Source organism: Aegilops tauschii, chromosome 1, assembly GCF_002575655.3.
Source record: "Aegilops tauschii subsp. strangulata cultivar AL8/78 chromosome 1, Aet v6.0, whole genome shotgun sequence".
In the NCBI taxonomy this organism is placed as follows: domain Eukaryota; kingdom Viridiplantae; phylum Streptophyta; class Magnoliopsida; order Poales; family Poaceae; genus Aegilops; species Aegilops tauschii.
The window spans coordinates 7,739,915-7,762,739 of NC_053035.3; the positions used below are offsets into that span (position 1 = coordinate 7,739,915).

Sequence of the window (22,825 nt, forward strand, 5' to 3'; positions counted from 1 at the left end):
ATGCTCCCTCTCGCTACTTGAACTCCTCTCTGTATGAACCTTCTTGTTGGTTGTTCGCCGTTGCTTGATAATAAAGCAGGGGAACCCTTTATCATCGATTATGTAAGTACATTGAAACAAGACAAATGTTGCCAAAAATCGAAAAACATGTCGCGAACCTCAAAGCAATGATATATATATCAGACGGTGGATGGATGCAGCGGATACCCCGTGCATGGTAGAAAAAGCACAAGTATAGAGAATTTCTTGTTAGAAGAAAGCAATTGAACATTCGGTAGCATCAGAATTCAAGTAGTACCAACTTGGAGATTTTGTCAACCTGGCAGGCACATATAAGCCGTTTTTTTTTTCTTTTTTTGCGGGAAAGATATAAGCCGTTTCAGAACCGCATATATGCTAACCTTGTGAAGGCATCCATTTCAGATCCTCTACATGGCAGCAGCACAGCATGTCAGCATTTGCTAGATAAATATGTATCCCTTGAAAAGTATATACTCCATATAAAAACCCTCCTGATGGAACATGGGCGCATATTTTGACCAAGTTTGCGGTTCTAAGCTTGCAACCTCTACTATATATGATAAGATGAAGAGAATACTATTCTATGCTATCAGTCAACCAGGGAGGCACATCAGTTGAGGTGAAGACAGAGACATATTTTGGCAATAAGAGGGAAACCGGCCGGCCAGAAGAAGAGCAGCATACATGGTGGCCGCCGTGAAGGTGTACGGGGCGGCCAGGTGATGGAACATAGCCAGGGTGCTCTTGAGCCTGGAGGAGGCGAGCGTCGAGTACGAGGTTGTCGCAGTCGACTTCGCCGCCGCCGAGCACAAGAGCCCCGCCCACCTTGCCAGGAACCTACTCTACACTCTCCGGCTCTTAGCTAAATTTCAATCCGGTGCCAGTCAAATTTCCATCCTTAGTAACATGTAAGATCAGTTAGTAACGCAACGATCATCGGGATTGAAGGGATCGACCGGATAAAAAATCTGAATGGCGGCAGACTGAAAAATCATCTAGCTGGAAGATCGCAAGGGTGTTGTTTTTCTTTTAACGTTGATGTTGCTGATTAGCTGCTAAGTGGTACATGTGTTTGTGGTTTTTTCTCTTTTCACAGCCATTCGGTCAGGTGCCAGTCTTGGAGGATGGTGATTTCTGCCTCTGGGGTAAGAGACTTCATGAGCAAATTTTCTACTAACATGTTTCAACCCTTGCTTTCTCACCGCATATATTGCAGAGGCGCGCGATCACGAAATATGTATGCCGCAAATACAAGCCCGAGTTTCTCAGGGTCGGCAACCAGGAGCTGGAGGGATCAGCAATGGTGGACATGTGGATGGAGGTGCAGGCTCACCATTACAGCCCTATAATGGATGCTATCCTCATGGAGGTCAGGATCCGGCCGATCTTTGGGCAAAGAGTAGACGAGAGCGCCGTGGAGGGCAACATCGAGAAGCTAAAGAAGGTGCTGGAGGTGTACCAGTCGAGGCTGTCGAGCTCCAGGTACCTGGCTGGTGATTTCATCAGCCTCGCGGACCTCAACCATGTGTCCACCATGTTGTGCCTAGGGGTCACTACATACAGGTCAGTTCTCGACGCGTACCCACGTGTGAGGGCATGGTGGGATGGCCTGAGGGCCAGGCCGGCGGTGAGGAAGGTGTCTGGTCTAATGAATCCGTCCGCGAAGAATTTCTGAAATGATTTAGTTGACCGTATTTTAGCATCATTTCTTTCATGCGAGTCCTGATGCCAAAGGGGGAGAATGAAGTTCTATTAGGTTGCTCGGGATGTCTTATGGGAGTTGGAAGTTCACAAGCATCACTCTTTGATTTCCATCTTGTGATTTGTGATTACCTTTTCAATAACTTATTCGACCATGTGTGGTGTTTGGCTTGCTACTCTACTTGTGATTTTTATGGTGCATGGGACTGATATTAATTCTTAGTTTTGTTGATCATGGATCCAAATTTTTCTTCTTTTCTTTTTTTTGCATCCAGGAAAAGAAACTTGAGCGGCCATCTTTTGGAAATACATGTTTCTATATGGCTAATATTTTGCGATTCCGTTGGCTCAACTAGACATATAAACAATTTAGCATGGATACATAAACTTGTTATCACTTAACAGATTTATCCATCATATGGCTCAAATGAACTTAATGGGCAAAAATTTCTATTGAAATTGAACATCGTATGGAAAGCCCACCAGGCAGCCAGTGCAATGGGCGCAACCCTGAGGCAGCGCATTGGTGCACTGTAGCTAAGTGCGCAAAGGGGCCACATGCAGCCTCACATGAGCACCACCCATCGCCCAGGAGAGGCACTTAGTTTTTTAAATAATACTTCCGACAAACTAAATATATTCAAAAAAACAAAAAACAAACAAAAATACTTGCAGCATATAGATTCAAAAGCATGCAAACCAGTCAATACGCGCAGAAACCAGTTGATTTCCTCACAACATTCTGCTTGGCATTATACTGCCGGTTCTCAAACCAATTATGTGTATCACCATATTCGGTTTTCGACATTTTGCTTGGCGATTCTGGGTGATACTTACTTCTAGATAGTAGTCAGAGTTCGATCAAAGTTGAGCATGATAAATATGACACTGGAGAGTGCATCTGCCATGGATGGATGGATGCTTGGCTGTTTCTTCTATCTTTCTCCTCTCTGCTCCGGCGTGAGGCCTCCCTTGCCGCAGGTGGGGCACTTCCTCATCCCAAACCCCTGGCAGTCGAAGCACCTGAACCATATCCCATAATTAATACCAGCAGTTTAGTCACAAACTAATCGCTGGAGTAACAAGTGATACTTCGACTACACGTACTACATGAATATCATGACTTGTAATTTCTCATGATTAATAAACATACTTCCATCTCTCGAAGATGTTGCCGTTCTTCTTGTTCCTGCCTGTCCCCTGCATCAAACATTAGACAGTTAGCTCCCCTCATCAATATTAAGAAAATATGATTGCAGATTATAACAAATGGCCTTCAGAAGATAATTATTAAAAAATATATTTGCAGATAATAATAAATGGCCTTCAGAAGATAGGATATGTATGGCAGCAGCAAGCAGAGATTGGTCTTGCCTTGCAGCCTTCGCATTCCACTGCACCCTTCCCCCTGCATGTCTTGCAGCCTGAAGCCACCTGCACAGCACAAGCAGCATCTTCTTCAGTACAACACTGGAAAGAATGGCTTCTATGCAGCAGGGCAGCAACGATAGCCATGGCTACAACCAGCCGGTGCCAAGAAGATTTAGAAACTGAAATTCTGTGAGGAGAGATACTCATACCAGTTTCGCCCCGGACTTGGACGCCATGGCCGGAAGCATCCTGGTCTTGGGCGTCCCTTGCTGTCGACATGAGAAGCAGCTGCGGCTCGTGGCGGTGGATGCCCTCAGGGAGACCAAGCTAGCACTGGCAGGCTCCATGGCTGCTGCTGCTGCTTGCCTCAGAAACCTTCCAAGTTTTACAGCCCTATGCAGTGCAATGCACAAGGCAAACCATCCTCAAGCCTCTGAAGAAGAGAGACAAAGGACAGCGACTGGGAAACTTTGTAGCCACAGAAACAAGAAGTATAATTTTTAGCATTATTTGTGGTGTGAGGCCCTGTGGCCATATGATGAGGATAAGGATGAGGCTGATTTTCTCTCTGCCCTTACTTTGGCCTGACTTAAGCTACAAAAGCAGCATCTCTGTTATCAGCAGCAGAGCTAAAAAGTACAGCATCTCACATATCTAAACAAATGTAACATCACACCAAGAAGACCTCATTTTCTCTAACAAATGAACAGAAAAAAGGGGACTGGTTCTTTTAAAGTAATCATAGTGCGGTATCCGTGCACACAAATACATATATTCTTTCTTCTCCCAGCAGAGGACTAGCTTTCTTCATCGACGATAATGGTTGCTCCTGTGCCTATCCCAAGCTCCACGAGCGAAGCCGTCTCTTCTTCGAGTAGTTGCGGTAGTGGGCATCCCTGCTAAAACACAACCATAGCATCAATAATAATCTATTTCAAATATTGGCATATTCACAAGCAGATTCTTTCAAAGACAATAAGCAGTACTCTTTTTAATCGGACTTTTGTACATGAACAATAGAACTCCAGAAGTTCAACTTTGGAGGAGATATTAGAGAGACACAATATATGTTGTACCTCTTCTTCAAGAAACAATCTCAGTTTGATGTCCTTCAGTTTAAAGAAACTCTCGCACAAAGATTTCAGCTTTCCAACCTACACAAAAAAAAAAAACTTTGACAGTTAAAATATTGAATGGGACAAAGCAGATCAGATGAACGATCTGTCATCACTGTAAGTAGTACAAATAAGTGCCAGAGGGAGCCAAAAATAAGGATAGACAAGTGGTATGAAGCACTTACAGTAGTTGCAGGAGGCAGTTTCTTTGTCAATGGTTGCTTCTCGCCCATGGATGGCCCCACACATTTCAAGGTGATACCTGCATGCAGAACAGAAAAATCCCAGTTCATTCATGTAGCCATATTATTGTCCAATTTATTTAGTTCAGGATAATTACTTATAAGCCCAGAAGCCATCTTTTGTGGGCCTGACATCCTTGAAGTTGGCTTCTCGTCCTCAATGCCATGAAAGGCCTTCAGTTCAGCAAACCTGCATTAAGAATTATGTGCTGCCTAAGTATACTCAATTAATTACTGTTGATAAAAAAAGCAGGTATCTTTCAGAAGTAAACAAATTGGCAAACAATGCCAGAAAACACAAATACATGTCAGTAATGAGCTAACCATATAGGCCAAATTGACTAACAAGCAAAACATAACTTTTTTCAGTCACTGAATGTTACAAAAGTATTCTTCTAATTCGAGAGGATAAAACCATACAAGGAGTCTTCTAGTTAGATAGGTCACTTCATTATGATGACATCGCAACATCATCCTTCTCAGATGAACATGGGAACACCATTTGAGCAATTGGATTTTCTATTTTCTTTAAAAAAAGTGCTCAAATCAATGGATTATCTCCTCGATGGATCCTTAGTACTAAAACGGAGTGGAATTTTGACAAACTTACCTAGGGTGTAGCTGTTTGAGCAGTTCTGGGTCACTTGATTCTGCTTTTCCCATAACAAGGCGAATGTATCTATAATGTTACATCACAAGTATCAGAATTATGAAGATGGGCAAACCATATTTATTTAAAGATGTGTGATAATAAAGAGGCCTTCTCAGAACACCAGAAGAAAATTAAGGGTAGACATAGAGAAAAACACAAATATGGTCCCGGCAACCAACTTAAGATGACTACTAGCCAGCCATACACGATCTGAGAAGGTAATAATTTACAGGCAAGGGCAAAAGGGATTTAACTGACCGTATTTCTGCTTCCCTCCGTTCACGTGCACTTACCTAGAAAAAGAATGACATATTAAGGATGCAATGTATTGCTACATATATGCTGAAGAGCACCCAGAGAAACAGCAATTACCTCACTGCCATTTAGTATTTTAACATTTCCTAGTCGAGCAACAAGCACAAATCGAGGAGCACCTCCCTTGGCAGGATCAGCTATAGGATTATCAGAAATCCTGACGTCCTTCCAGAAAAACAGATTTCAGTTAGCCGTGTCGGTCTATAATTATGCAGCAATACCAGAGTGAAAAATAGAAGGATAATTCCTTGGAAACTAGCTCACCATTAAACTTGGAAAGAGGTTAAGTGAATCCACAGAAGGAAAGTCTTCTATTTCATTAGATCCTGAGGCATTTAAATGTCACCATTAGCACAACATTTCTGTTTCTACTTGAACAGCACAGAAGGCAGTACTTTGTTAGAACAGGGTATTGTCTTATAATCTTAGTTTTGTGAAGTATGGGAATACAGAAAAAGGCAAGCGCGAAAATACCTAATAAAAGGACTTGCAATTTTTCGAAGGCCGGAACAGCTACATCACCAAGAGACCCTGATGATGGAAGATTAGACGGGTATCTTACATGCTTTATCTTGTTCTTGTTCAAATGGAGCTGTTCCAAGCTGCAAGTCACAAGATCCAAATGAAAGAAATGCTGAAGTACCACTAACTTAATTACAAAAGCTTCAACTTTTATACTGGTACCTTCTTAAATAAGAAAGTTTCACCATTTCATCCCATGAAACAATGTGATTGTCTTCCAAATTTAAGAGCCGCAGTGTATCGAAACCTTGCACAAAGTTTCCAGCTGGGGTCTGGAGAAGATGGTAAAATACAGTTAGTCCTCAAATATTGTTTCATGCACACTTTGCTGAAGGAATAAAAGTATGAACTACAGACTTTGGGAATGATTATCCATTTAAAATGCAGCACATTGGCAATGAACTGGCAGAAAGCTACATTTGTTAGGTATTGAGGTGTTTTGCTCTTTTCTTTGGATACAGATGAGATGAAGAAGAAGATAGCAATTTTATGTAAAGCACATAAGAACAGAAGTACGAGGAGAAATGCTAACCGTGATTATGTTCAGCTTGTTCCATATTAGGTGGAGGTCAGTGAGACATGCAAATGGAACTTTAAGCTTTTCAATCTGTTCCACATAAGTCAGCATCAAACTTCTAGTGTGATTGATATATCGACTGATAATATTTCAAGTAGTCCGCATGCAGAGCACATACCAGTTCCCAGGTTACACCACAGTTGTTGAGAACCAAAACACGAATATTCTTCAGCAATGGACTTTCTACAAAGTCATTCTCCATGGTATTGTTTGTCAAATCAAGAACTTCGAGAGATGGCAGAGCTTGACACAGAGAGAATATATCCTGAGAAAAATCCAAACAGTTTAGGAACATTCCAGAAGATAAGCGGCAAAAAATCATAGATAAAAGAAAGTGACATGTTGAGACAGCAAAAAAGTTATAAAACATGTACTGTCAACTCAGAAAAAGTACTAAAGGTGCTCTGAACTGATGTAATAACAATGAACACGGACAGCATTAACACAAGGACATTCAAGGAAATACTTACTGATAAGTGACAGCAGAACTGACACTAATATGTTATCACAAGAATTAGTAACAACTCCAAGCTTATTAGTGATGAAATATAGCAGCACCACATACCAGTTACTCATCTCTGGCAGTCTTGTTGACATAGCATGGTCAAATTTTAAAATAAAAAATCAAACGGAATGAGAAGACAAACAGGTATAGCATTTCTTTGTCTGTTTCAATTTTATTCAGTTGCCTATCTTATGTCCATACTAGTTAAGAATCGCAAAAGGTCGTAGAGTTCAAATCAAATCTGTGAAAGTATGCTTGCAAAAAAGGGGTACATACTTGCCACTGAGAAATGAGATTTCCGGTTAAATCAAGTTGCCTGAGATCTGAAACAAGCAAAATAATTAGCCAGGACACTCATGAAAATGGGATGCTGATTATAGACTTTGTATGCATACTTGACTGGCTTCAAGTCTCGAATAGATTATTAGTAAAAATTGTTGGTTCTCATGCTATAGTACCTTACATCATTTAGGAAATTCAGACCACTTCCAAACAGAGGTAAGGTAGGATGTAAGACGCAGCACAAGGGTTCCAGTAAGAGTGATGGCGGTTATGTGTCCATATTGTTTTACATTTTATTAAAATTTAGAAAGTACGTTCCATTATCTCCCATGAGGAAATGAGCGGAATGTGGTAGAAATGAAACCTTCATGAACAAAACATGGACACATGAATGAAACTTACTTGGAACCAACCCCTGTAGTTCCTCTGGCGATCCGGCCGAGCTTACCCCCATGAATGAAACAGACGCACACGACAACTCGTCAAAGTTCTTCAGCTTGTCCCGGACCTTGTTCGTCCCGACCAATTCCACCGATACGCGCTTCTGGCTCGTCGAGAAGACGTACATTTCATCTGAACACAACATAGCGTGCGTAAGGAGGTCACATTGCCAATTTACAAGATCCAAGTACAACTGGAAACAAATTCATTCTCACTGGATGATTACTCGGGAACAATAATAAACTGGTTGGGATCTTACGCCGACTCGCCAACAAAGACAGGATTATCAACATGATAGATGCTCAACTGATTGTCTTGGAAGCGGTATAAAAATCCTATTTTGAAGGCATGGGCGCACCTTGTTCCTCCTTGGTGAAGTCGTCGACGCGGTAGCGGAGGCGGAGGGCGTCGGGGAGCGCGATCCCGGCGCTGAGCGCGGAGGGGCGCGCGAAGGAGGCAGAGCGCTCGCCCGCGGCGGCGAAGTAGCGGCGGCCGGCGAGGGAGCCGTCGTGGCGGCCGCCGGCGCCGCCGTCCCAGTCGACGCCCACCCAGTCGCCGCCGTGGCCGTCGACGGGGCCCAGGTAGCGCACGGTGCCGGAGCGGCGCGGGTCGCCCGCCGCGTGCACGCGCTGGCCCAGCCGGAACCCGGCGCCGGCGGCGGCCATGTGGGTGTGATGCGGAGGGAGTGGAACTGGAACTGGATCGGAGGGGGGGAGAGCAGAGAGCGATGTGCCACTGACCAGGGTGGACCCACCCACGACTCGTTTGATTAGTACTCTCTTGTTCGCAATTTCGTCGTCTCTCCTCCGTCCCGAATTACTTATCACGAAAATGAATATTTGCATGCATTCCCATAAAATGGCATATTTACAGACTCGCCAACAATCGCTACAACCGTCCCTTCTCGTCAAGAGACGAAACAAAGGCGATCGAGAGTTCGGGTCCTCACACCGACGGCGCCGGTGGTTCGTCCCGGCCCCGCGGCCCGTGTGGGCTTCGGTGGTGCGGCGGACTCCGGCTCTTCGTCGGTGGGAGGGAGGTGGTCCTGTCTTATGTAGGTTTAGGTCTCCTGATGAGGTCGGCGAGGCGGACGCCAGTCTCTTGTTGGAATAACGTCTTTCCCGCACCGTTCCCGTCCCGTTGGTGTCTTCTTCGGTGCCAGCGGAGTGTGTGACAGCTATTGTTGCTGGTTCTGGGCGTCTGGATCCGGCGAGTAGTATAGGTCGGATTGTTCCACTCACTTGCCTCCTCATGCCTGGTGTTGGATCTTCATCATCTTCTTCGTGGTGGTGCTTCGGTGGGGTTGCTCCTGGCGTGATACATAGAGGGTCGTTCCCCCCGGGCAATGTTTGATAAGCGGTGCTTTCATCCCGTCGTTCGCGGCGGACCTCTACTGTGGTTTGTATAGTCCCGTGGGGCTTTTGATGCTGGTGCAATTGGGGCAGTGGGCACTGCTCCTTCTCCTTCCTAGCATTTCCATTGAAGTTGATGGCAACCTACGGTTCTTTGTATTTAAGTTGGGTTGTCTTCTATGGAGCGTTGTGACCTGTTGTGTATTTCTCCTTATCTAATAATGTCAGATATCGTCATTTAAAAAAAATCGCTACTTTTGTAGGGGAAAATGGACGGTCCTTTTGTACGGTTAGCACCCACTTTGTGCTCCCTGAAGAGCACTCACCATACCAAGCTCCATCCACGGTGGAGGTGTTGGGGACGAGGGTCCCACCGGCAACGCAGTTGCTACCCATCTTGTCGTGCAGCTTGGCACGGGCCAGGGCGGGGTCTCGTGCTCCCTCCAGCGTCAGCGTTTCAACAAAGCACTCATTTCAGTGTCAACTGGTCATAGTAGACCGTGCATGCCTCCCTCCCCGCGACATGCATGACGACTAAAGTAACGAACGGCATGCGTTAATTTTTGTGCTAGAACCTAATACGCCTATGATATTAGGAAGGAAGGAGTACCGTTTGAGGCCAACGAAGAGACTGGCCAAAGGTGGCGCGGGAGGGCGTGTGTGGAGCCCCGGGTAGGAGAGTAGGGGAGGCGGACGAGCTGGTTCGGTGGATGGCCGCAGAGCAGGGGCGGATGATGCCGAGCAGAGATGGTGGACGCTGGAGCTGAGGCGTCGGGGAGCCAAGCCACGTAACCATGGGCAACAGATAATAGCTGGGGCCAGGGGAAGGAGGCTGGTGTTATCAATAAACCCTCTAAAGCTCAAAAGGTTGTGGTGTTTAAACTAATCAAAATTCATTTATAGTGGTATGTCAAAAAAAATTATGTCTATGAAAAGCAATAACCTATCAAAAACGTTTCACACCACATGAAAGAGTGTGGTTGTTATAAAATTAACAACCGGTTAATAATTGCTTAAACATGAACAAAATGGTTATCAACACATACGAAAACCACAACACAGTATACAATCAAAATATACTAGCCTTGTGCTCTAAAAAAAAGCCAAGGGCAGCTTTTTTATAACAAGGAAAATGATTTACTACTCTTTGCTAGCCTCTATGCCAACCTCTCTCATATCTCATCCGTTCTGATTCATATATATATATATAAGTACCTACATCTAAGGTGTCACTTTTGTTTTCAATATTCAACGTACCATAAACATGCTCTGTTCAATTGGTATTGACCTAACTACCCAAGCATAGCACACATTTATATTTTTCATCCCTCGTTTGTCCCCTGACTCACGCTTCTAGTGTTACCATAGAAATTATCGCAATATGCATCAACACCTTCTTCAAGATGTTGCTTCTGACCCTTATTTTTCTATCATCGCGTATTATAGAAGTAATATAATAATGTAACTTGAGAAGATAATTTTCAAATAAGTCCACATGTAAGATTCTCAATTATCCAATCAAAATATTACTAGCAGTCAAAATTATTACGGTTCAGGCATCCGGCTCACAGCAATTCGTCCATGAATCTTGATTCATCTTCATTTGTCTTGTAAACACCTGAGACTTAAATTTGCCATATAATAGTTGTACAACTCATCAACCAATCTATGTTAGGCGAAAGACAAAAACAATATCCCGCCAAAATTAGACCTTCACATGTACTGGTTAGACAATGTGATACCTACGCTAATATAATATTGGTTATCTAACAACACTTTATAAATCACGGTGCTTATGCAATCGAATCGAAACGCATTAACTTTGTGCCACCACAACAAAAATTAAAGCTAATCAACTTTCATTTTTGTAAAGACAAATAAAGGCTAAAAACTCTTTATTTTATAGCCCAAAGAAAAGAAGAAAAAGAGGAAATGTGAAGACAACTTTTGCACTCTTTGTGCACCGCTTGATTGATTAGCCGCTAAGCCATCCCTCCCCTCCCCTCACGCGTCCTCCGTCGGCCATGGCGGCATATAAGCGGACCAAAGACAAGAAAAGGCGGAGACTTCTCTCGCCCGACTCCCTTTGCTTCCCCTCTCCACCTTCCCCCGCTCCCCTCGATCGATCTGCGCACGCCAGCCGCCGTCGCCGGATCCCCTCCAGCAGCGCCCGTCCCCCTTCTCCCCCGAATCCGCCGGAGCCCAGCGGACGCCGGCCATGAGCACCTCCGAGTAGTAAGTCCCCGGCGCCGCCGCCGCCGCCGATCTTTCTTTCTTTCTCGCTTGATTTGTCTGCGTTTCTTTTGTTCCGGGTGATTGATTGATGTGCGTGGGCTGCTGCAGCGACTACCTCTTCAAGCTGCTCCTCATCGGCGACTCCTCCGTCGGCAAGTCCTGCCTCCTCCTCCGCTTCGCCGTGAGAAACCCGATCCCCTTCCGCCTTCTCCGGCCGCGTTTCTTTCTTTCTTTTGCGCGTGCCAAGGAAATTTATGAGGTTTGATTGACTGATTGGTCGATCCCTTTTTGCAGGACGACGCGTACGTCGACACCTACATCAGTACCATCGGCGTTGATTTCGTAAGTACAGCAAAGGATCCCCTTTTGCTGTGATTGATGCAGCTCCATTAAGTAGCTGCCGCAAGTACGGGCTTCTGACTGAATCTGCTTTACCTTTTTCATGAATGTGTCTGCAGAAAATCCGGACCGTCGAGCTCGATGGCAAGTCGGTGAAGCTGCAGATTGTGAGTTTCAGCTTACACGAATTTCGCTGATGCCAGTTCATTTGCCTGGTGGTTCTGTTATCTGTTAATAATTGGGATATGGTGCTTCGATTCGTTCTCACTTCATAGAAATCATATACAAGGGTGGGTGGGAATTGGTGGGGCTTGCTGTGCTAGATCTTGGTGTTAGGTTGGTACCTGGATTGCTTTATACAAAACGGTGGGTACCAACTCTGCAGGTTAATCAGGGGTTTCTGATTGGCGTAGTCGATACATTGTTCTGACAAAACTCAGTATGGTTCTTAACTCTATTTAAGCTCTCCCTATGGTGGAACCAGGGAGGTGGGGATAGTTACAGTATTATATTGTGGGGGAAATGCAGTGACACCTAGAAAATATTACCGTCTGTGGAGCATGCCCTGGACTCAGCAATTGACGTAACTCCGTTGAGCTGCGGTGCGCCATTTTTAGCTGATTTTATTAGGAAGGCGGGTACTTACCTGGAAACTAAAATGGCCTGGTTTATCCTGTACTATCGCCCATCGTTGATAGCGCTGCACCAACTAAAGCTCTTAACTGTTTGGAGAGGAATTGCTTTATATTATAAGGGAGGTCTTTTATGATAAACCCCTCTGTGTACATCACTGAACTTAGATTGGGCCAATGTACTCCATGAGTAATTACTTACTGTACAACTTAGACTGTACATGCTTGCTAAGCAGTCATAATTGCAAATAATTGGAAGCTATCGCATTGATTGGGCACCAACTCTGCGAGTTAATTAGGGGTTTCTGATTTATGCATTGTCCCGACAAAACTCGAGGGATTGGATGGCAATTTTTTTGTGTTATTAAATCTGTGTTAAATTTGTCCAGTGGTGGAACCAGGGAGGTGGGAATAATTTCAGTATTAAAACTGTGGGGAAAAGCAGTGACACGTAGAATTAATGTACCATCTGTGCAGCATCCCCTGAGCTCAACAATTGCCGTTACTCCGTTGAGCTGTCGGTGTGCTTATTTTAGTTAATTTTCATTATGCGACGGATATTTGCTTGGAAAGTAAAATGGCCTGGTTGATCTTGCACCAACTAAAGCCCTTAATTGTTTCGAGGGAAATTGCTTTATATTATATAAGTGAGGTCTTTTATGATGAACCCTGTGTATGTACATCACCAAACATAGATTGGGCCACTGTACTCGCTGAGTAATTACTTACTGTGCAACTTAGACTGTACATGCTTGCTAAGCAGTCATAATTACAAACAAATGGAAGCCATCGCGTTGATGGTTAGTTGTTGGTTGAGACTTGATGTGTTAGGTCAGCATTGCTTTACAAAATCTACCTGTGTTCATTCAATCCTCCGGTTGTTGTAATGTGATGATGGTCTGTTCCTTGTTCAGTGGGACACAGCAGGCCAGGAAAGGTTCAGGACAATAACAAGCAGTTACTACCGCGGAGCGCATGGAATCATTGTAAGCCCTCATGGACACCCATAATAATGTTTATCCTGATCTTTTGGCACCTGCGGTCGTTTCTTTTGGAGTTGTTTCACAGTTTCACTCTAGTCATTGTTGAACTGAACTCGTTCATTTTCGCTCTGCATTATTTATCGTGCTTCATCATTCAGGAATGAGGATCTACATTTTCACAGAATTATCATGGTGTTAATACTCCTTACTACATTTTTCAGATCGTATATGATGTGACAGATAGGGAAAGCTTCAACAACGTCAAGCAGTGGTTGAGTGAGATTGATAGGTATGCCAGTGACAGTGTGTGCAAGCTTCTAGTCGGGAACAAATGTGATTTGGTTGATAGTAAGGTCGTCGATACAGAAGAGGCCAAGGTAAACCCCTTCTCTCTTTCTTGGTTCCATTGACAATATTAGCCATACAGTCCAAATGACAACAAATTCCTGCGACCATGCTACAGTCAATTACTCAATTTCACAGCTTGCTGTTATCAACATTTAGATGGACAACCGTGATTTTAGTTTGAGCATACATGGTATATTTGAATGGACAGAACAATGTATCTCTAGTTGCCACAATAAAACAGTAACCACCATGAATCTGTTTCATTCTTGATAAATTGACATGCTCCTTTATTCTTCTTGATACTCCTCTTCCTAATGCAGTTTCGATCTTTACTATTCAGGATAATTACTCTGAATATGCTAAACAAGTGACTAAAATATCTATGATGAATTTCAGGCTTTTGCAGAATCGTTGGGAATGAATTTTCTTGAGACAAGTGCAAAGGAAGCCATCAATGTGGAGACAGCTTTCTTAACCATGTCATCAGAAATCAAGAACAAGTAAGCCAAGAAATGCACATTTTTAGAGGCCCCTTTTCTTCCCAGTTTCTCTGTTATATTTGGCACTGATAGGTCATCAAACGAGCAGTATGCTTGTGGAAAGAAAAGCTCTGGGAATTCCGTAATTATATTTTCATTACTGGTTTTTAAAATATGATAACCCAATGCTCATATTTTTCTTGGGCTCTGCATCATCAAGAGAGGCTGGGAGAGCAATAAAACCTTGCTTTTCAAATTCGCCAGCAAGAGCAATGATGAACAGTTTCTCAAAATACTTCCCATGGGAGTTTTCTAGGTTAAATATTTGTTACAGACAGTTTATATAGATGTTCACATCAGTTTCCCTGAGGGCTAAATGCAGATCATACAGTTCTCTCCTCTTATGGTTACTTTAGGCACCTTTAAAAAAAAATCTTATGTGCATGCTTACCATGTGGATAGTCTTGCCTTCTGTTCGAGTGATGGATCCTAGCTGAATACTGAGCTTTTTTACTTGCCTGCAGGATGGCGAGCCAACCAACGGCGGAGAGGAAATCGACGGTCCATGTTCACATGAAAGGGCAGCCCATACAGCAGCAGAACAGCAGCTGCTGCTCATAAGCTCAGCAAGGCACCATTCATACACCTCATGACATCCGGTTGTGAGTTGTTGGAGGCTGGAAAATTCACCATCAAAGGCTGGAGAAGGCGGTGAATTGGATATACTGAACACAGAACTTGTATACAATAGAACTTGTGTTACTACTTACTACTGTTTAATATACCCGTCACAGTTTGAGCTTGTTATGCAATCTCACTAGTCATTACTTCGTCAGTGTTTTAGGCGCATTTTATGGATCTTAGGTGGCAAAAATTGTATGAAAATGTGAGCTTGTCAATCATCCTGTTATCTTTCAGAAAGGATCATATTGTTGCTGAGAATATGGTTAATTCAAGCTTGTCAATCATCATCCTGTTACATTTCTCCTATATAATCTTGTGTTGTTAATTGGCTGGAGTTTGTCTTTTGGCCACTTTTTTGGGACCTTGAATGCTGACTGATGTAATAACTCTTATAATGGACAAGAGGAGGCCAGAAACATTTGGCTGAGATATAAACCAATGAACTTGATATATCATATAGTAACTGAATATATATGAGTTTCAGGTCTAACAATGTAGGAGGATATCTGACAAAATGAATCAACAAGGCTTGTAAAACTCAAAAAACAACCATCACATAACATACATCCGCTGGGCATCATCCGTCCATCCTAAGCTGAGCAGCACTGCTTCTTCTCGCCGCCATTGTCGGCGGCGGCGGCGACGTTGATGGTCTTACCTTCCTTGACCCCGGCGGCCCCTGCCCTGTCCTCCTCGGAGGCCACCGCCTTCTTGCTGACGGCGCGGTAGATGTCACCGAGGATGAGCTGGAAGGCCTCCTCGACGTTCATGGCCTCGAGCGCGGACGTCTCGATGTAGGACAGCCCCTCGGCCTCGGCGTATCCCCCCGCGTCGTCGGCGGGGACGGCCCGGAGGTCCTTGAGGTCGGTCTTGTTGCCGACGAGCATGATCCGGATGTTTGCGTCGGCGTGGTCGCGCAGCTCCTTGAGCCACCGGCTGATGTTCTCGAAGGTGGTGGGCTTGGTGACGTCGTAGACGAGCACCGCCCCGAGCGCGCCCCGGTAGTAGGCGCTCGTGATGGCCCGGTACCGCTCCTGCCCCGCCGTGTCCCAGATCTGCGCCTTGATTATCTTCTCCTCCACCTGCAAACAGGTCAAGATTAAGAACACATCAGTTTCAGTTTCAGAGAAAATGTGCATCCTGGAATAAGATAGCAACGGATTTTGTCATGGCCCTGCTACACCTCTATCATCAAACACAGCCCGTATTAAGAACATGTCAGTTTCAGAGAAGATGTGCATCCTGGAATAAGATAACAAGAGATTTTTGTCATGATCATGACACACCTTTATGTATAAGCATTTGCTACATACTTACTGTACATCATAGGTGGATCCCCTTCAACCCAGCAAGCACAAGGATCCCCTTGTACTAGTACTAGTATGGTTTAAGATAAGAAAGAAGAGTATAGTCTCTAAACGAGAAAGCTATTATTGGTAGCAGCATATGTAGCTAGTGTTGAGCTACGGCGTGGAAACTAGTGGCAGTGAAGTGAAACAAGGCGACATGGTAGATCTCGCTGCTAGGCACAGTGAAAATCCTCAAGGCGCGAAATCAAGGGGCGGCGGCAGCGGCATCTCGCCTCTGATTCTGCCCCCTCAGCGATGGATTTACTACCAGCTGCCACTACTATTTGGCATGGCATGGCAGCCATGATCTGGATCTGGGGCGCAGGGAGGAAGGAAAATAAGGTGCGGATCCGACCGAGACGGAGGGGTGGGACTCACGTGGAGTGTTCTTGTGGCGAACTCGACGCCGATGGTGGACTTGGACTCGAGGCAGAACTCGTTGCGGGTGAAGCGGGACAGCAGGTTGGATTTCCCCACCCCGGAGTCGCCGATCAGCACCACCTTGAACAGGTAGTCGTACTCCTCCTCCCCGCGCCCCCGACCGCCGCCGCCCGCCATTGCCGCTTCTCCTTCCTCCGCTGCCTTGCCTTGCTTGCTTGGGATCTCTGCTACTGGTGAGCAACAGCTCTGCTCCGCTCCGCTCTGCTCTGCTCTCTCTGTTACTGGACGGACTGAGGAGGGAGGGAGGAGGGGGAGAGCGTACTCTTTACTTCTCTACTGCGCTACTGTACTGTACTACTCTACTGGCTCCAGTCAAGTGCCAGCGCCGGTACCAGTACAAGAGATCTCCTTGCAGCTGGCTGGATCTGCTCTCCTCTGCTCTGCTCGGCTGGATGGCTCTACCTCACTCTGCTCTCTCAGTGTTTATCTTTACCAAACGACCCCTTGAGAAAACTAAATCCGTCCACCCCCACCAAAAACCCTCATCTCGTCGTTTGGCCCCCTCTTCCGCACCTGACTGACTGGTAGGCGCCTCACTTACACATGGCGTCGACGTACCCCAAAGCATCTTAACCGGTCACGATCCACGGCGGGCGGGCCGGTCGGCCGTGCGTGGCACCTCCATAATGGAAAAATATCAGGTGCTACGGGAGCACCTAAGTTTAGATGCTCCCGGAGCTCCTCAGCCGTTGGATCTATAATCTGACGGTCATCTAGGGATGTGCTGGATCTGGTTGTAATAATGGACTTCTAGGGGTGTTTTTTTGAATAAATGTGCGTGCTCTCTCCTTGGCCTTTGGATTTTAGATCCAACGGCTGAGAAGCTCCCGGAGCACCAGATATCTTCCCCCTCCACAATGCGCTTACAAGAAAGGTGCGGTCCTGGCCTTTTATATGGCCGACCATCCCTAGAGTCGGTGCATCTGGATTTCACGGCGGATTGAGTTGATTTCAAAACGCATAGTTTGTAGGCTTCTTTACTTTTTAAGGTGGCGTGACCATTCGCTTTGGTGTGTCTGTCGTTGACTCGCCTGATGGTATGACCTATAGAGTCAACCTATTAGGCGTTTAAGCTTGTAGGATTGCACGCTTGCTGGTTTGGCGTGTCAAGGCCTCGCCTAGGCCGCATACCCATTAATCGCCGATGTAAAGTTTTTGATTCGTCTATCGCAAGGGCGTGTTCTTCTCATGCCCTAGTTGTGGGTTTGTTGTTTGTGCGTATGTAATAGGCGTGTTTGTGACATCAAATAATTAGGCGGTTTGGATTGGACTTGGCGCGGTTGGATTTGTGTATTTGAGCTTCAGCTACTCCTCCCCACACCTGTCGGTGAGTGATGGAGCTGGGCATAACATATTTTTTTTAAATACGGTTTTGTGGTCACCTAACTTGACTCAGGCGTGCAGATACGGTCATAGTGTGTATGCGAGTGTATCCATGTGTATGGACCCACCTGTCGATGAGTGATGGATCTGGGCATGGCATATTTTTAGAGAAAAAATACCCTCATATTTTTCTATTTGCGGAAAAATCAACTACTGCAACACATTTATACAAAAATTAAATTCATGTGTATGGACCCATGTGTCGGTGAGTGATAGAGCCGGGCATGACATATTTCTACAAAAAACACCCTCATATTTTTTTATTTGCGGAAAAGTCAACTACTGCAACACATTTATACGAAAATTAAATCCATGTGTATGGACCCACCATATTTTACAAAAACACCCTCATATATTTTTTATTTGCGGAAAAGATAACTACTGCAACACATTTATATGAAAATTAACAAAAAAAAACAGGGTACCCTAGGACTCGAACACACGGCCATCTCTTTTAACACAAAACGCTCTAGCCTTTTCACCACCAGTTCAGTATGTCTAATCTCCATAACAAACTCCTATGTACTCAAAAGTGACAGATGTGGAGCTTAAATGTACTGTGTATATTTCTGCCCATATTGAATGCGCTACTTATTTTTAAGATGTTTGTAAAATAAGTGTGTTATACAAATGTGTTTGTTACATATTTTTCACATGTTTTTATATAAATGGGCTTACCCCTAAAAAAAATTTGTTGGCAAATAATTTTGAAGATAAAAGTATTTACTAAATATTTTATAAACTTGAGTATTATATAAACCATGTGTTATATGTTTGTGTATTACATATTTCGTTTTCATTAATTATATTCAAAAAATATTATTTTAAATATAGAAACATTTCAATAAGTATATGCACATTTGTGTAGTTCAATTTTTGCATGATTAAAAACATTCATAACTTAACATGTAAGCATTTAATATGGACATTCAATCGTGGCTAATATTTAATATTGTTTTATTATAAGTCATGAGTAAAAATTATACACAAGTGAATATTCATAAATATTTAGTAAATGGTTGTATTCATCATTTTGTATAGTTCAGATATAAGCCACAAGTTTATATATTTTTTGGATTAATTAAACATATTTACTTAGTAAACATTTTCAATGTCCGTATCAACTAAATATATTTTATATAACACACAGATTTATATTTAAATGTTTTCATTTACTAATCATGGTATGTATGTATAGTATTTTAACACGTAAATATTTGAACTTAATTTTATTACTGATGGTTTACAAATATCTTAAAAGTATTTATTACTTACATTTTACCAAATATTTCCTATATAATACACAGGTTTATATTTACTAATGATCATCTGTATGAATAATATATTTAACACATAAATAATTGAACATAACTTTGTTACTTTTTTTACAAATATCTGAAGAAAATAGCGCGTGCAAATGGGCCACAGTATATGCAGCCCATTTAAGCTTCGCATGTGTTGTCTTCCAGTCAACAAAAAAAGTTACCCCTAAAAAAGACTAAAAAAAGTTAGTTAACTTCCTAAAAAATAATATAAGTTAGTTATCGGTGTTAGACAAACTAACTTGGAGGTTGTAGTGCCTTAGAGCATTCCGTGTTAAACCTGTTGTTTGCAGGTTCGAGTCCCATCGACCTAGTTTTTTTGTGTGTCAATTTTCACATATAATGGAAGTACTGTTGTGGGGTTTTCTGTAAATAAAAAAGTGAAGGAATTTTGTGCAAATATGTGCCGCGGTGGTTGACTTTTTCCGCAACTAAAAAATTTTGAGGGTGTTTTTGTAAAACTATCTCGCGTCTACTGCTACCACTCACTGACAAGTGGGGCCATACACATGGATACGCCTCATACGTGTGACCGTATCTGCACGCTCGAGTCAAGTTAGGTGACCACAAAATCCCATGCAAAAAAAAGTAACCACAAAATCGTATTTACAAAATTCTAGTACTAAACTGAACACGCGATGCAAGTTCTGTGACTCCGGGTGATATTACCTCTTACAAAGAGAGTGAGGAGGCTGAGTTGGAATACCTTTTGAGCCATGGAGTGGACTCCGAGGACGAAGTCCCATCTGATTAATTCGAGTCTACTCCAGCATCTCCAACTCAACATAGTCAAGTGATTAATTAATGACGACCGTTTTAAGACCCCTCCAGTGAAGCGTACGAAGAAGGACAAGTCCAAAGTTGTGTTGACGTACAACAAAAGTCGAATGCACGCTCGGCCGAAGAAGACAAAGAAGCGGTGTTAGGACATCTCCAACGCTGACCCGCAAATGGACACGACAAATGTCCGTTTTTATGTCCGGACGTGGTCCGTAGATATGATACGAGAGAGAGAGAGAGAGTCATCCAACGTTTTTCATAAATTAATCCTTATTTGTCCATTTGGGAGGAGAGAGAGGATAGAAAAACATGTACTCTAATTTAACTTTTCAACTTTTATATACTACTAGATGACCCGTTGCTCCGATGGTGCAAAGGGCAAGAGCAAGCCAAGTTTTCAAACCATGCACATTAGAATATTTAGGCACAAAAGATATGAAGTTGTCACATTACCGTTCTAAGAAATGCATGAAATGAGTAGCAAGCTACATAGGTAGGCCCACTATGCTGATGGCGCATAAGGCGAATGAGTTTACGATAGCTTATTTACAGCATTGATGAACATTAGGTAGAATCATCGCTGCATGTGTGCCATTGGTATCGAAAATGACTTCATCGTCTAAGCAGCTTTTCATAGTTGGCAAAAGTTATATCCATGAACAGTAGCAAAAACAACCAGGCAATAGAGGAACATAATTTTGAAAAGCATGGTACATGCCAAGGCAATGGATTGTGCAATCCATCTTGGAAAAGGACCAAAAGAATATTATAGACGGAAGGATAGTTATATTAACAAAGAGCTCTAAAAGAAGGCTTGTGCCGATCAGCTCTAAGAGAATACAATGGAAAAATATTAAAACACGATGCATCAGGGGTAAGTAAATGCACGGTCATGAGTGCTAAACATATAGAGAAATTTTAAGGTAAAGCCATGGATGGCAGCTTCAATACATAGTAGATTGAAAAGGGTGAATAAAGCAGGTGGTTATAGAATGTCAAGAAAGCTGGTACAAGTTACAACACAGTGTTCATAGCGACGCGTAGCACGCTAGAGCGGGCTAAAGCATAATAGACTGGCTTAGCGCAAGACGGAGCCTATGGTGATCACACATAGTTGTTGTAGGCATCACCCATGTCATCAACATGAACCTCACTGTAGCTTGTATCTGAGTCTGAGTCATACGAATATATACCTTTTTGCTGCAGTGAGAGAGATGTTGCACATCTAGTGGGCGGGGATACCACACTATCATCCTAACCATTCAACCACATCAGAGTGATCACACTTTGGACTTGCTTTGTTCTTTTGTTTCTCTGCTGTATAGTTTCTTTTTCTTTTTCATAAACTCTTATCTGTACTATTTATTTGAGAATTAATAAAAACATGCAGAGAGTCAAAAAATATATTCCTATTATTGTCGCGTCCGCTGAGCATTTCTATATTGAAGCTATCGAAGTTGTCCTATATGTGTCCCCGCAAAAAAGCAGTCCTATATGTGCACTATATACATTAACACAACAAAAGCTTACTAATTTGGCCCCAATAGAACTTGAGGGTGGAGTTTTGGAGAAGATTGATTATGCGTATATTATCAAAGATTTCATCAAAGAACACTTATATATTGAATGATGTCATTTAGGTAAAAAACTATGCAACCAAATGTTGAATATGTATGATTTTTGATATATCACATTGCTATGTAAGATATTTTGATCTATACATCAGTATAGTGCTCACTGCTGGAGCTAGAACAAGGCAAATTGAGCCATGGCCCACCCAGTTCACGGCAAAAACAGTAAGGGATTGAGACCACACTGACCCATAAGAGAAAAAAAAATATTGGGCTTTTCTTTGTACTGGCCCGCCCAGATTTAGTACCGTACCTCCGCCACTGATAGTGCTATTTATATTGTTCAAATTTTAGTGAGGCCCCAATTTAGAGTTTGGCAAAAGAACACATATGATTTTTGATATATCACATTGCTATGTAAGATATTATGGCATATACATTATTGTAGTTCTATTTACATAGTTCTAATTTTAGTGAGGTAGGCCCCATATTAGAGTTTGGCAGAGGGGCCTCGGATTTTGCCGGCTCGGCCCTGATTTCCGTTATGCGTAATGGAAAGGGGCTAATGCCCAGTTAAAAAAACTCAAACCGATAAGGGTACAAGAAGGCTAATCAACATCACATGAAATGATTGTATTACCCATTTGTAATGAAGGGGGATGGCTACAAGTGGGAAGAAGGGTCGACTAAAACAAACCACTAGCATTGGTTTCGTGCATTAACAAAAATAAATTAGCATTATGCCTTATATGTTTCCGTCATTGTTCAGTCGGACTCGGCACTGGCCTTATATGTTTTAACTGACAACTCTTTGGATCGTTTTTCTTACGGCCGCTTGGCTCTGGATATTAAAGCATTATTGGTAGAGCAGGAGTTTATTCCACATAAGCTGCATATAGAGATCAAAATAGTATTGCAGAGTTTGGCAACGTATAGCGTACCGAATGTACCACACCGGTGTGGCTACACATGGCCCCATGTATCGAGAAACTCTTGCCTCTTAATTGTAACCCTATCATTATAGAATAAAAAGTCTATTGACCGTGCAAATAAAATGATAACTAACCTTTGCCCATTCCTTTCAACGGGAATGAATTTCCTGCTATTTTTTTTCGCGAAGCCATAGAACATTTGATATTAGTGAAGTGGACGGATTCAGAGACCTAATCACATACTCCCTCGT

The 22,825-nt window shown here is 43.2% G+C and overlaps 4 protein-coding genes across 5 annotated transcripts; 2 read left to right on the forward strand and 2 right to left on the reverse strand.

Moving 5' to 3' along the window:
* The first annotated feature begins 744 nt into the window (after positions 1–744).
* LOC120973655 (glutathione S-transferase 1-like) lies at positions 745–1,807 on the forward strand. Its single transcript, XM_045233228.2, has 3 exons — positions 745–929; positions 1,118–1,166; positions 1,238–1,807. Exons 2-3 carry the CDS (start codon positions 1,146–1,148, stop codon positions 1,694–1,696), a joined length of 480 nt encoding a protein of 159 aa, XP_045089163.1. The 5' UTR covers positions 745–929; positions 1,118–1,145; the 3' UTR covers positions 1,697–1,807.
* Positions 1,808–2,429: 622 nt separating this feature from the next.
* On the reverse strand, positions 2,430–8,485 carry LOC109759341 (tubulin-folding cofactor E). 2 transcript variants are annotated; one of them, XM_020318164.4, is made up of 18 exons: positions 8,103–8,485; positions 7,706–7,876; positions 7,298–7,344; positions 6,635–6,781; positions 6,472–6,546; positions 6,102–6,211; positions 5,892–6,019; positions 5,682–5,743; positions 5,475–5,582; positions 5,361–5,395; positions 5,061–5,129; positions 4,549–4,640; positions 4,394–4,470; positions 4,170–4,247; positions 3,303–3,989; positions 3,097–3,156; positions 2,876–2,922; positions 2,430–2,745 (listed from the first exon to the last, which is right to left on the reverse strand). In XM_020318164.4, exons 1-15 carry the CDS (start codon positions 8,407–8,409, stop codon positions 3,891–3,893), a joined length of 1,605 nt encoding a protein of 534 aa, XP_020173753.1. In that variant the 5' UTR covers positions 8,410–8,485; the 3' UTR covers positions 2,430–2,745; positions 2,876–2,922; positions 3,097–3,156; positions 3,303–3,890. The 2 variants fall into 2 exon arrangements, with proteins under 2 accessions (XP_020173753.1, XP_020173752.1); XM_020318163.4 differs by having other exon boundaries at positions 3,303–3,992; positions 8,103–8,476.
* Positions 8,486–11,054: 2,569 nt separating this feature from the next.
* Positions 11,055–15,121, forward strand: LOC109765652 (ras-related protein RABD1). Its single transcript, XM_020324434.4, has 8 exons — positions 11,055–11,331; positions 11,440–11,512; positions 11,626–11,673; positions 11,790–11,837; positions 13,217–13,288; positions 13,507–13,662; positions 14,030–14,133; positions 14,637–15,121. The coding sequence occupies exons 1-8, from the start codon at positions 11,315–11,317 to the stop codon at positions 14,731–14,733; spliced, it is 615 nt and encodes a 204-aa protein (XP_020180023.1). The 5' UTR covers positions 11,055–11,314; the 3' UTR covers positions 14,734–15,121.
* A 99-nt stretch (positions 15,122–15,220) lies between these two features.
* LOC109765651 (ras-related protein RABA2a) lies at positions 15,221–16,938 on the reverse strand. Its single transcript, XM_020324433.4, has 2 exons — positions 16,524–16,938; positions 15,221–15,878 (listed from the first exon to the last, which is right to left on the reverse strand). The coding sequence occupies exons 1-2, from the start codon at positions 16,701–16,703 to the stop codon at positions 15,387–15,389; spliced, it is 672 nt and encodes a 223-aa protein (XP_020180022.1). The 5' UTR covers positions 16,704–16,938; the 3' UTR covers positions 15,221–15,386.
* Between the last annotated feature and the right edge of the window lie 5,887 nt (positions 16,939–22,825).

Bases quoted from the DNA above. Each gene is read 5' to 3' on its own strand.
- LOC109765652 (XM_020324434.4), top strand. The intron at 13,289-13,506 runs GTAAGCCCTCAT...TACATTTTTCAG, and splicing joins GCGGAGCGCATGGAATCATT to ATCGTATATGATGTGACAGA. The intron at 14,134-14,636 runs GTAAGCCAAGAA...ACTTGCCTGCAG, and splicing joins TCATCAGAAATCAAGAACAA to GATGGCGAGCCAACCAACGG.
- LOC109765651 (XM_020324433.4), bottom strand. From the start codon at position 16,703: ATGGCGGGCGGCGGCGGTCGGGGGCGCGGGGAGGAGGAGTACGACTAC. The intron at 15,879-16,523 runs GTGAGTCCCACC...ACCTGTTTGCAG, and splicing joins TCGCCACAAGAACACTCCAC to GTGGAGGAGAAGATAATCAA.
- LOC120973655 (XM_045233228.2), top strand. From the start codon at position 1,146: ATGGTGATTTCTGCCTCTGGG. The intron at 1,167-1,237 runs GTAAGAGACTTC...CATATATTGCAG, and splicing joins TGGTGATTTCTGCCTCTGGG to AGGCGCGCGATCACGAAATA.
- LOC109759341 (XM_020318163.4), bottom strand. From the start codon at position 8,409: ATGGCCGCCGCCGGCGCCGGGTTCCGGCTGGGCCAGCGCGTGCACGCG. The intron at 5,744-5,891 runs GTATTTTCGCGC...TAAATGCCTCAG, and splicing joins ATTGCAAGTCCTTTTATTAG to GATCTAATGAAATAGAAGAC. The intron at 5,130-5,360 runs GTCAGTTAAATC...GTAACATTATAG, and splicing joins CGGAGGGAAGCAGAAATACG to ATACATTCGCCTTGTTATGG.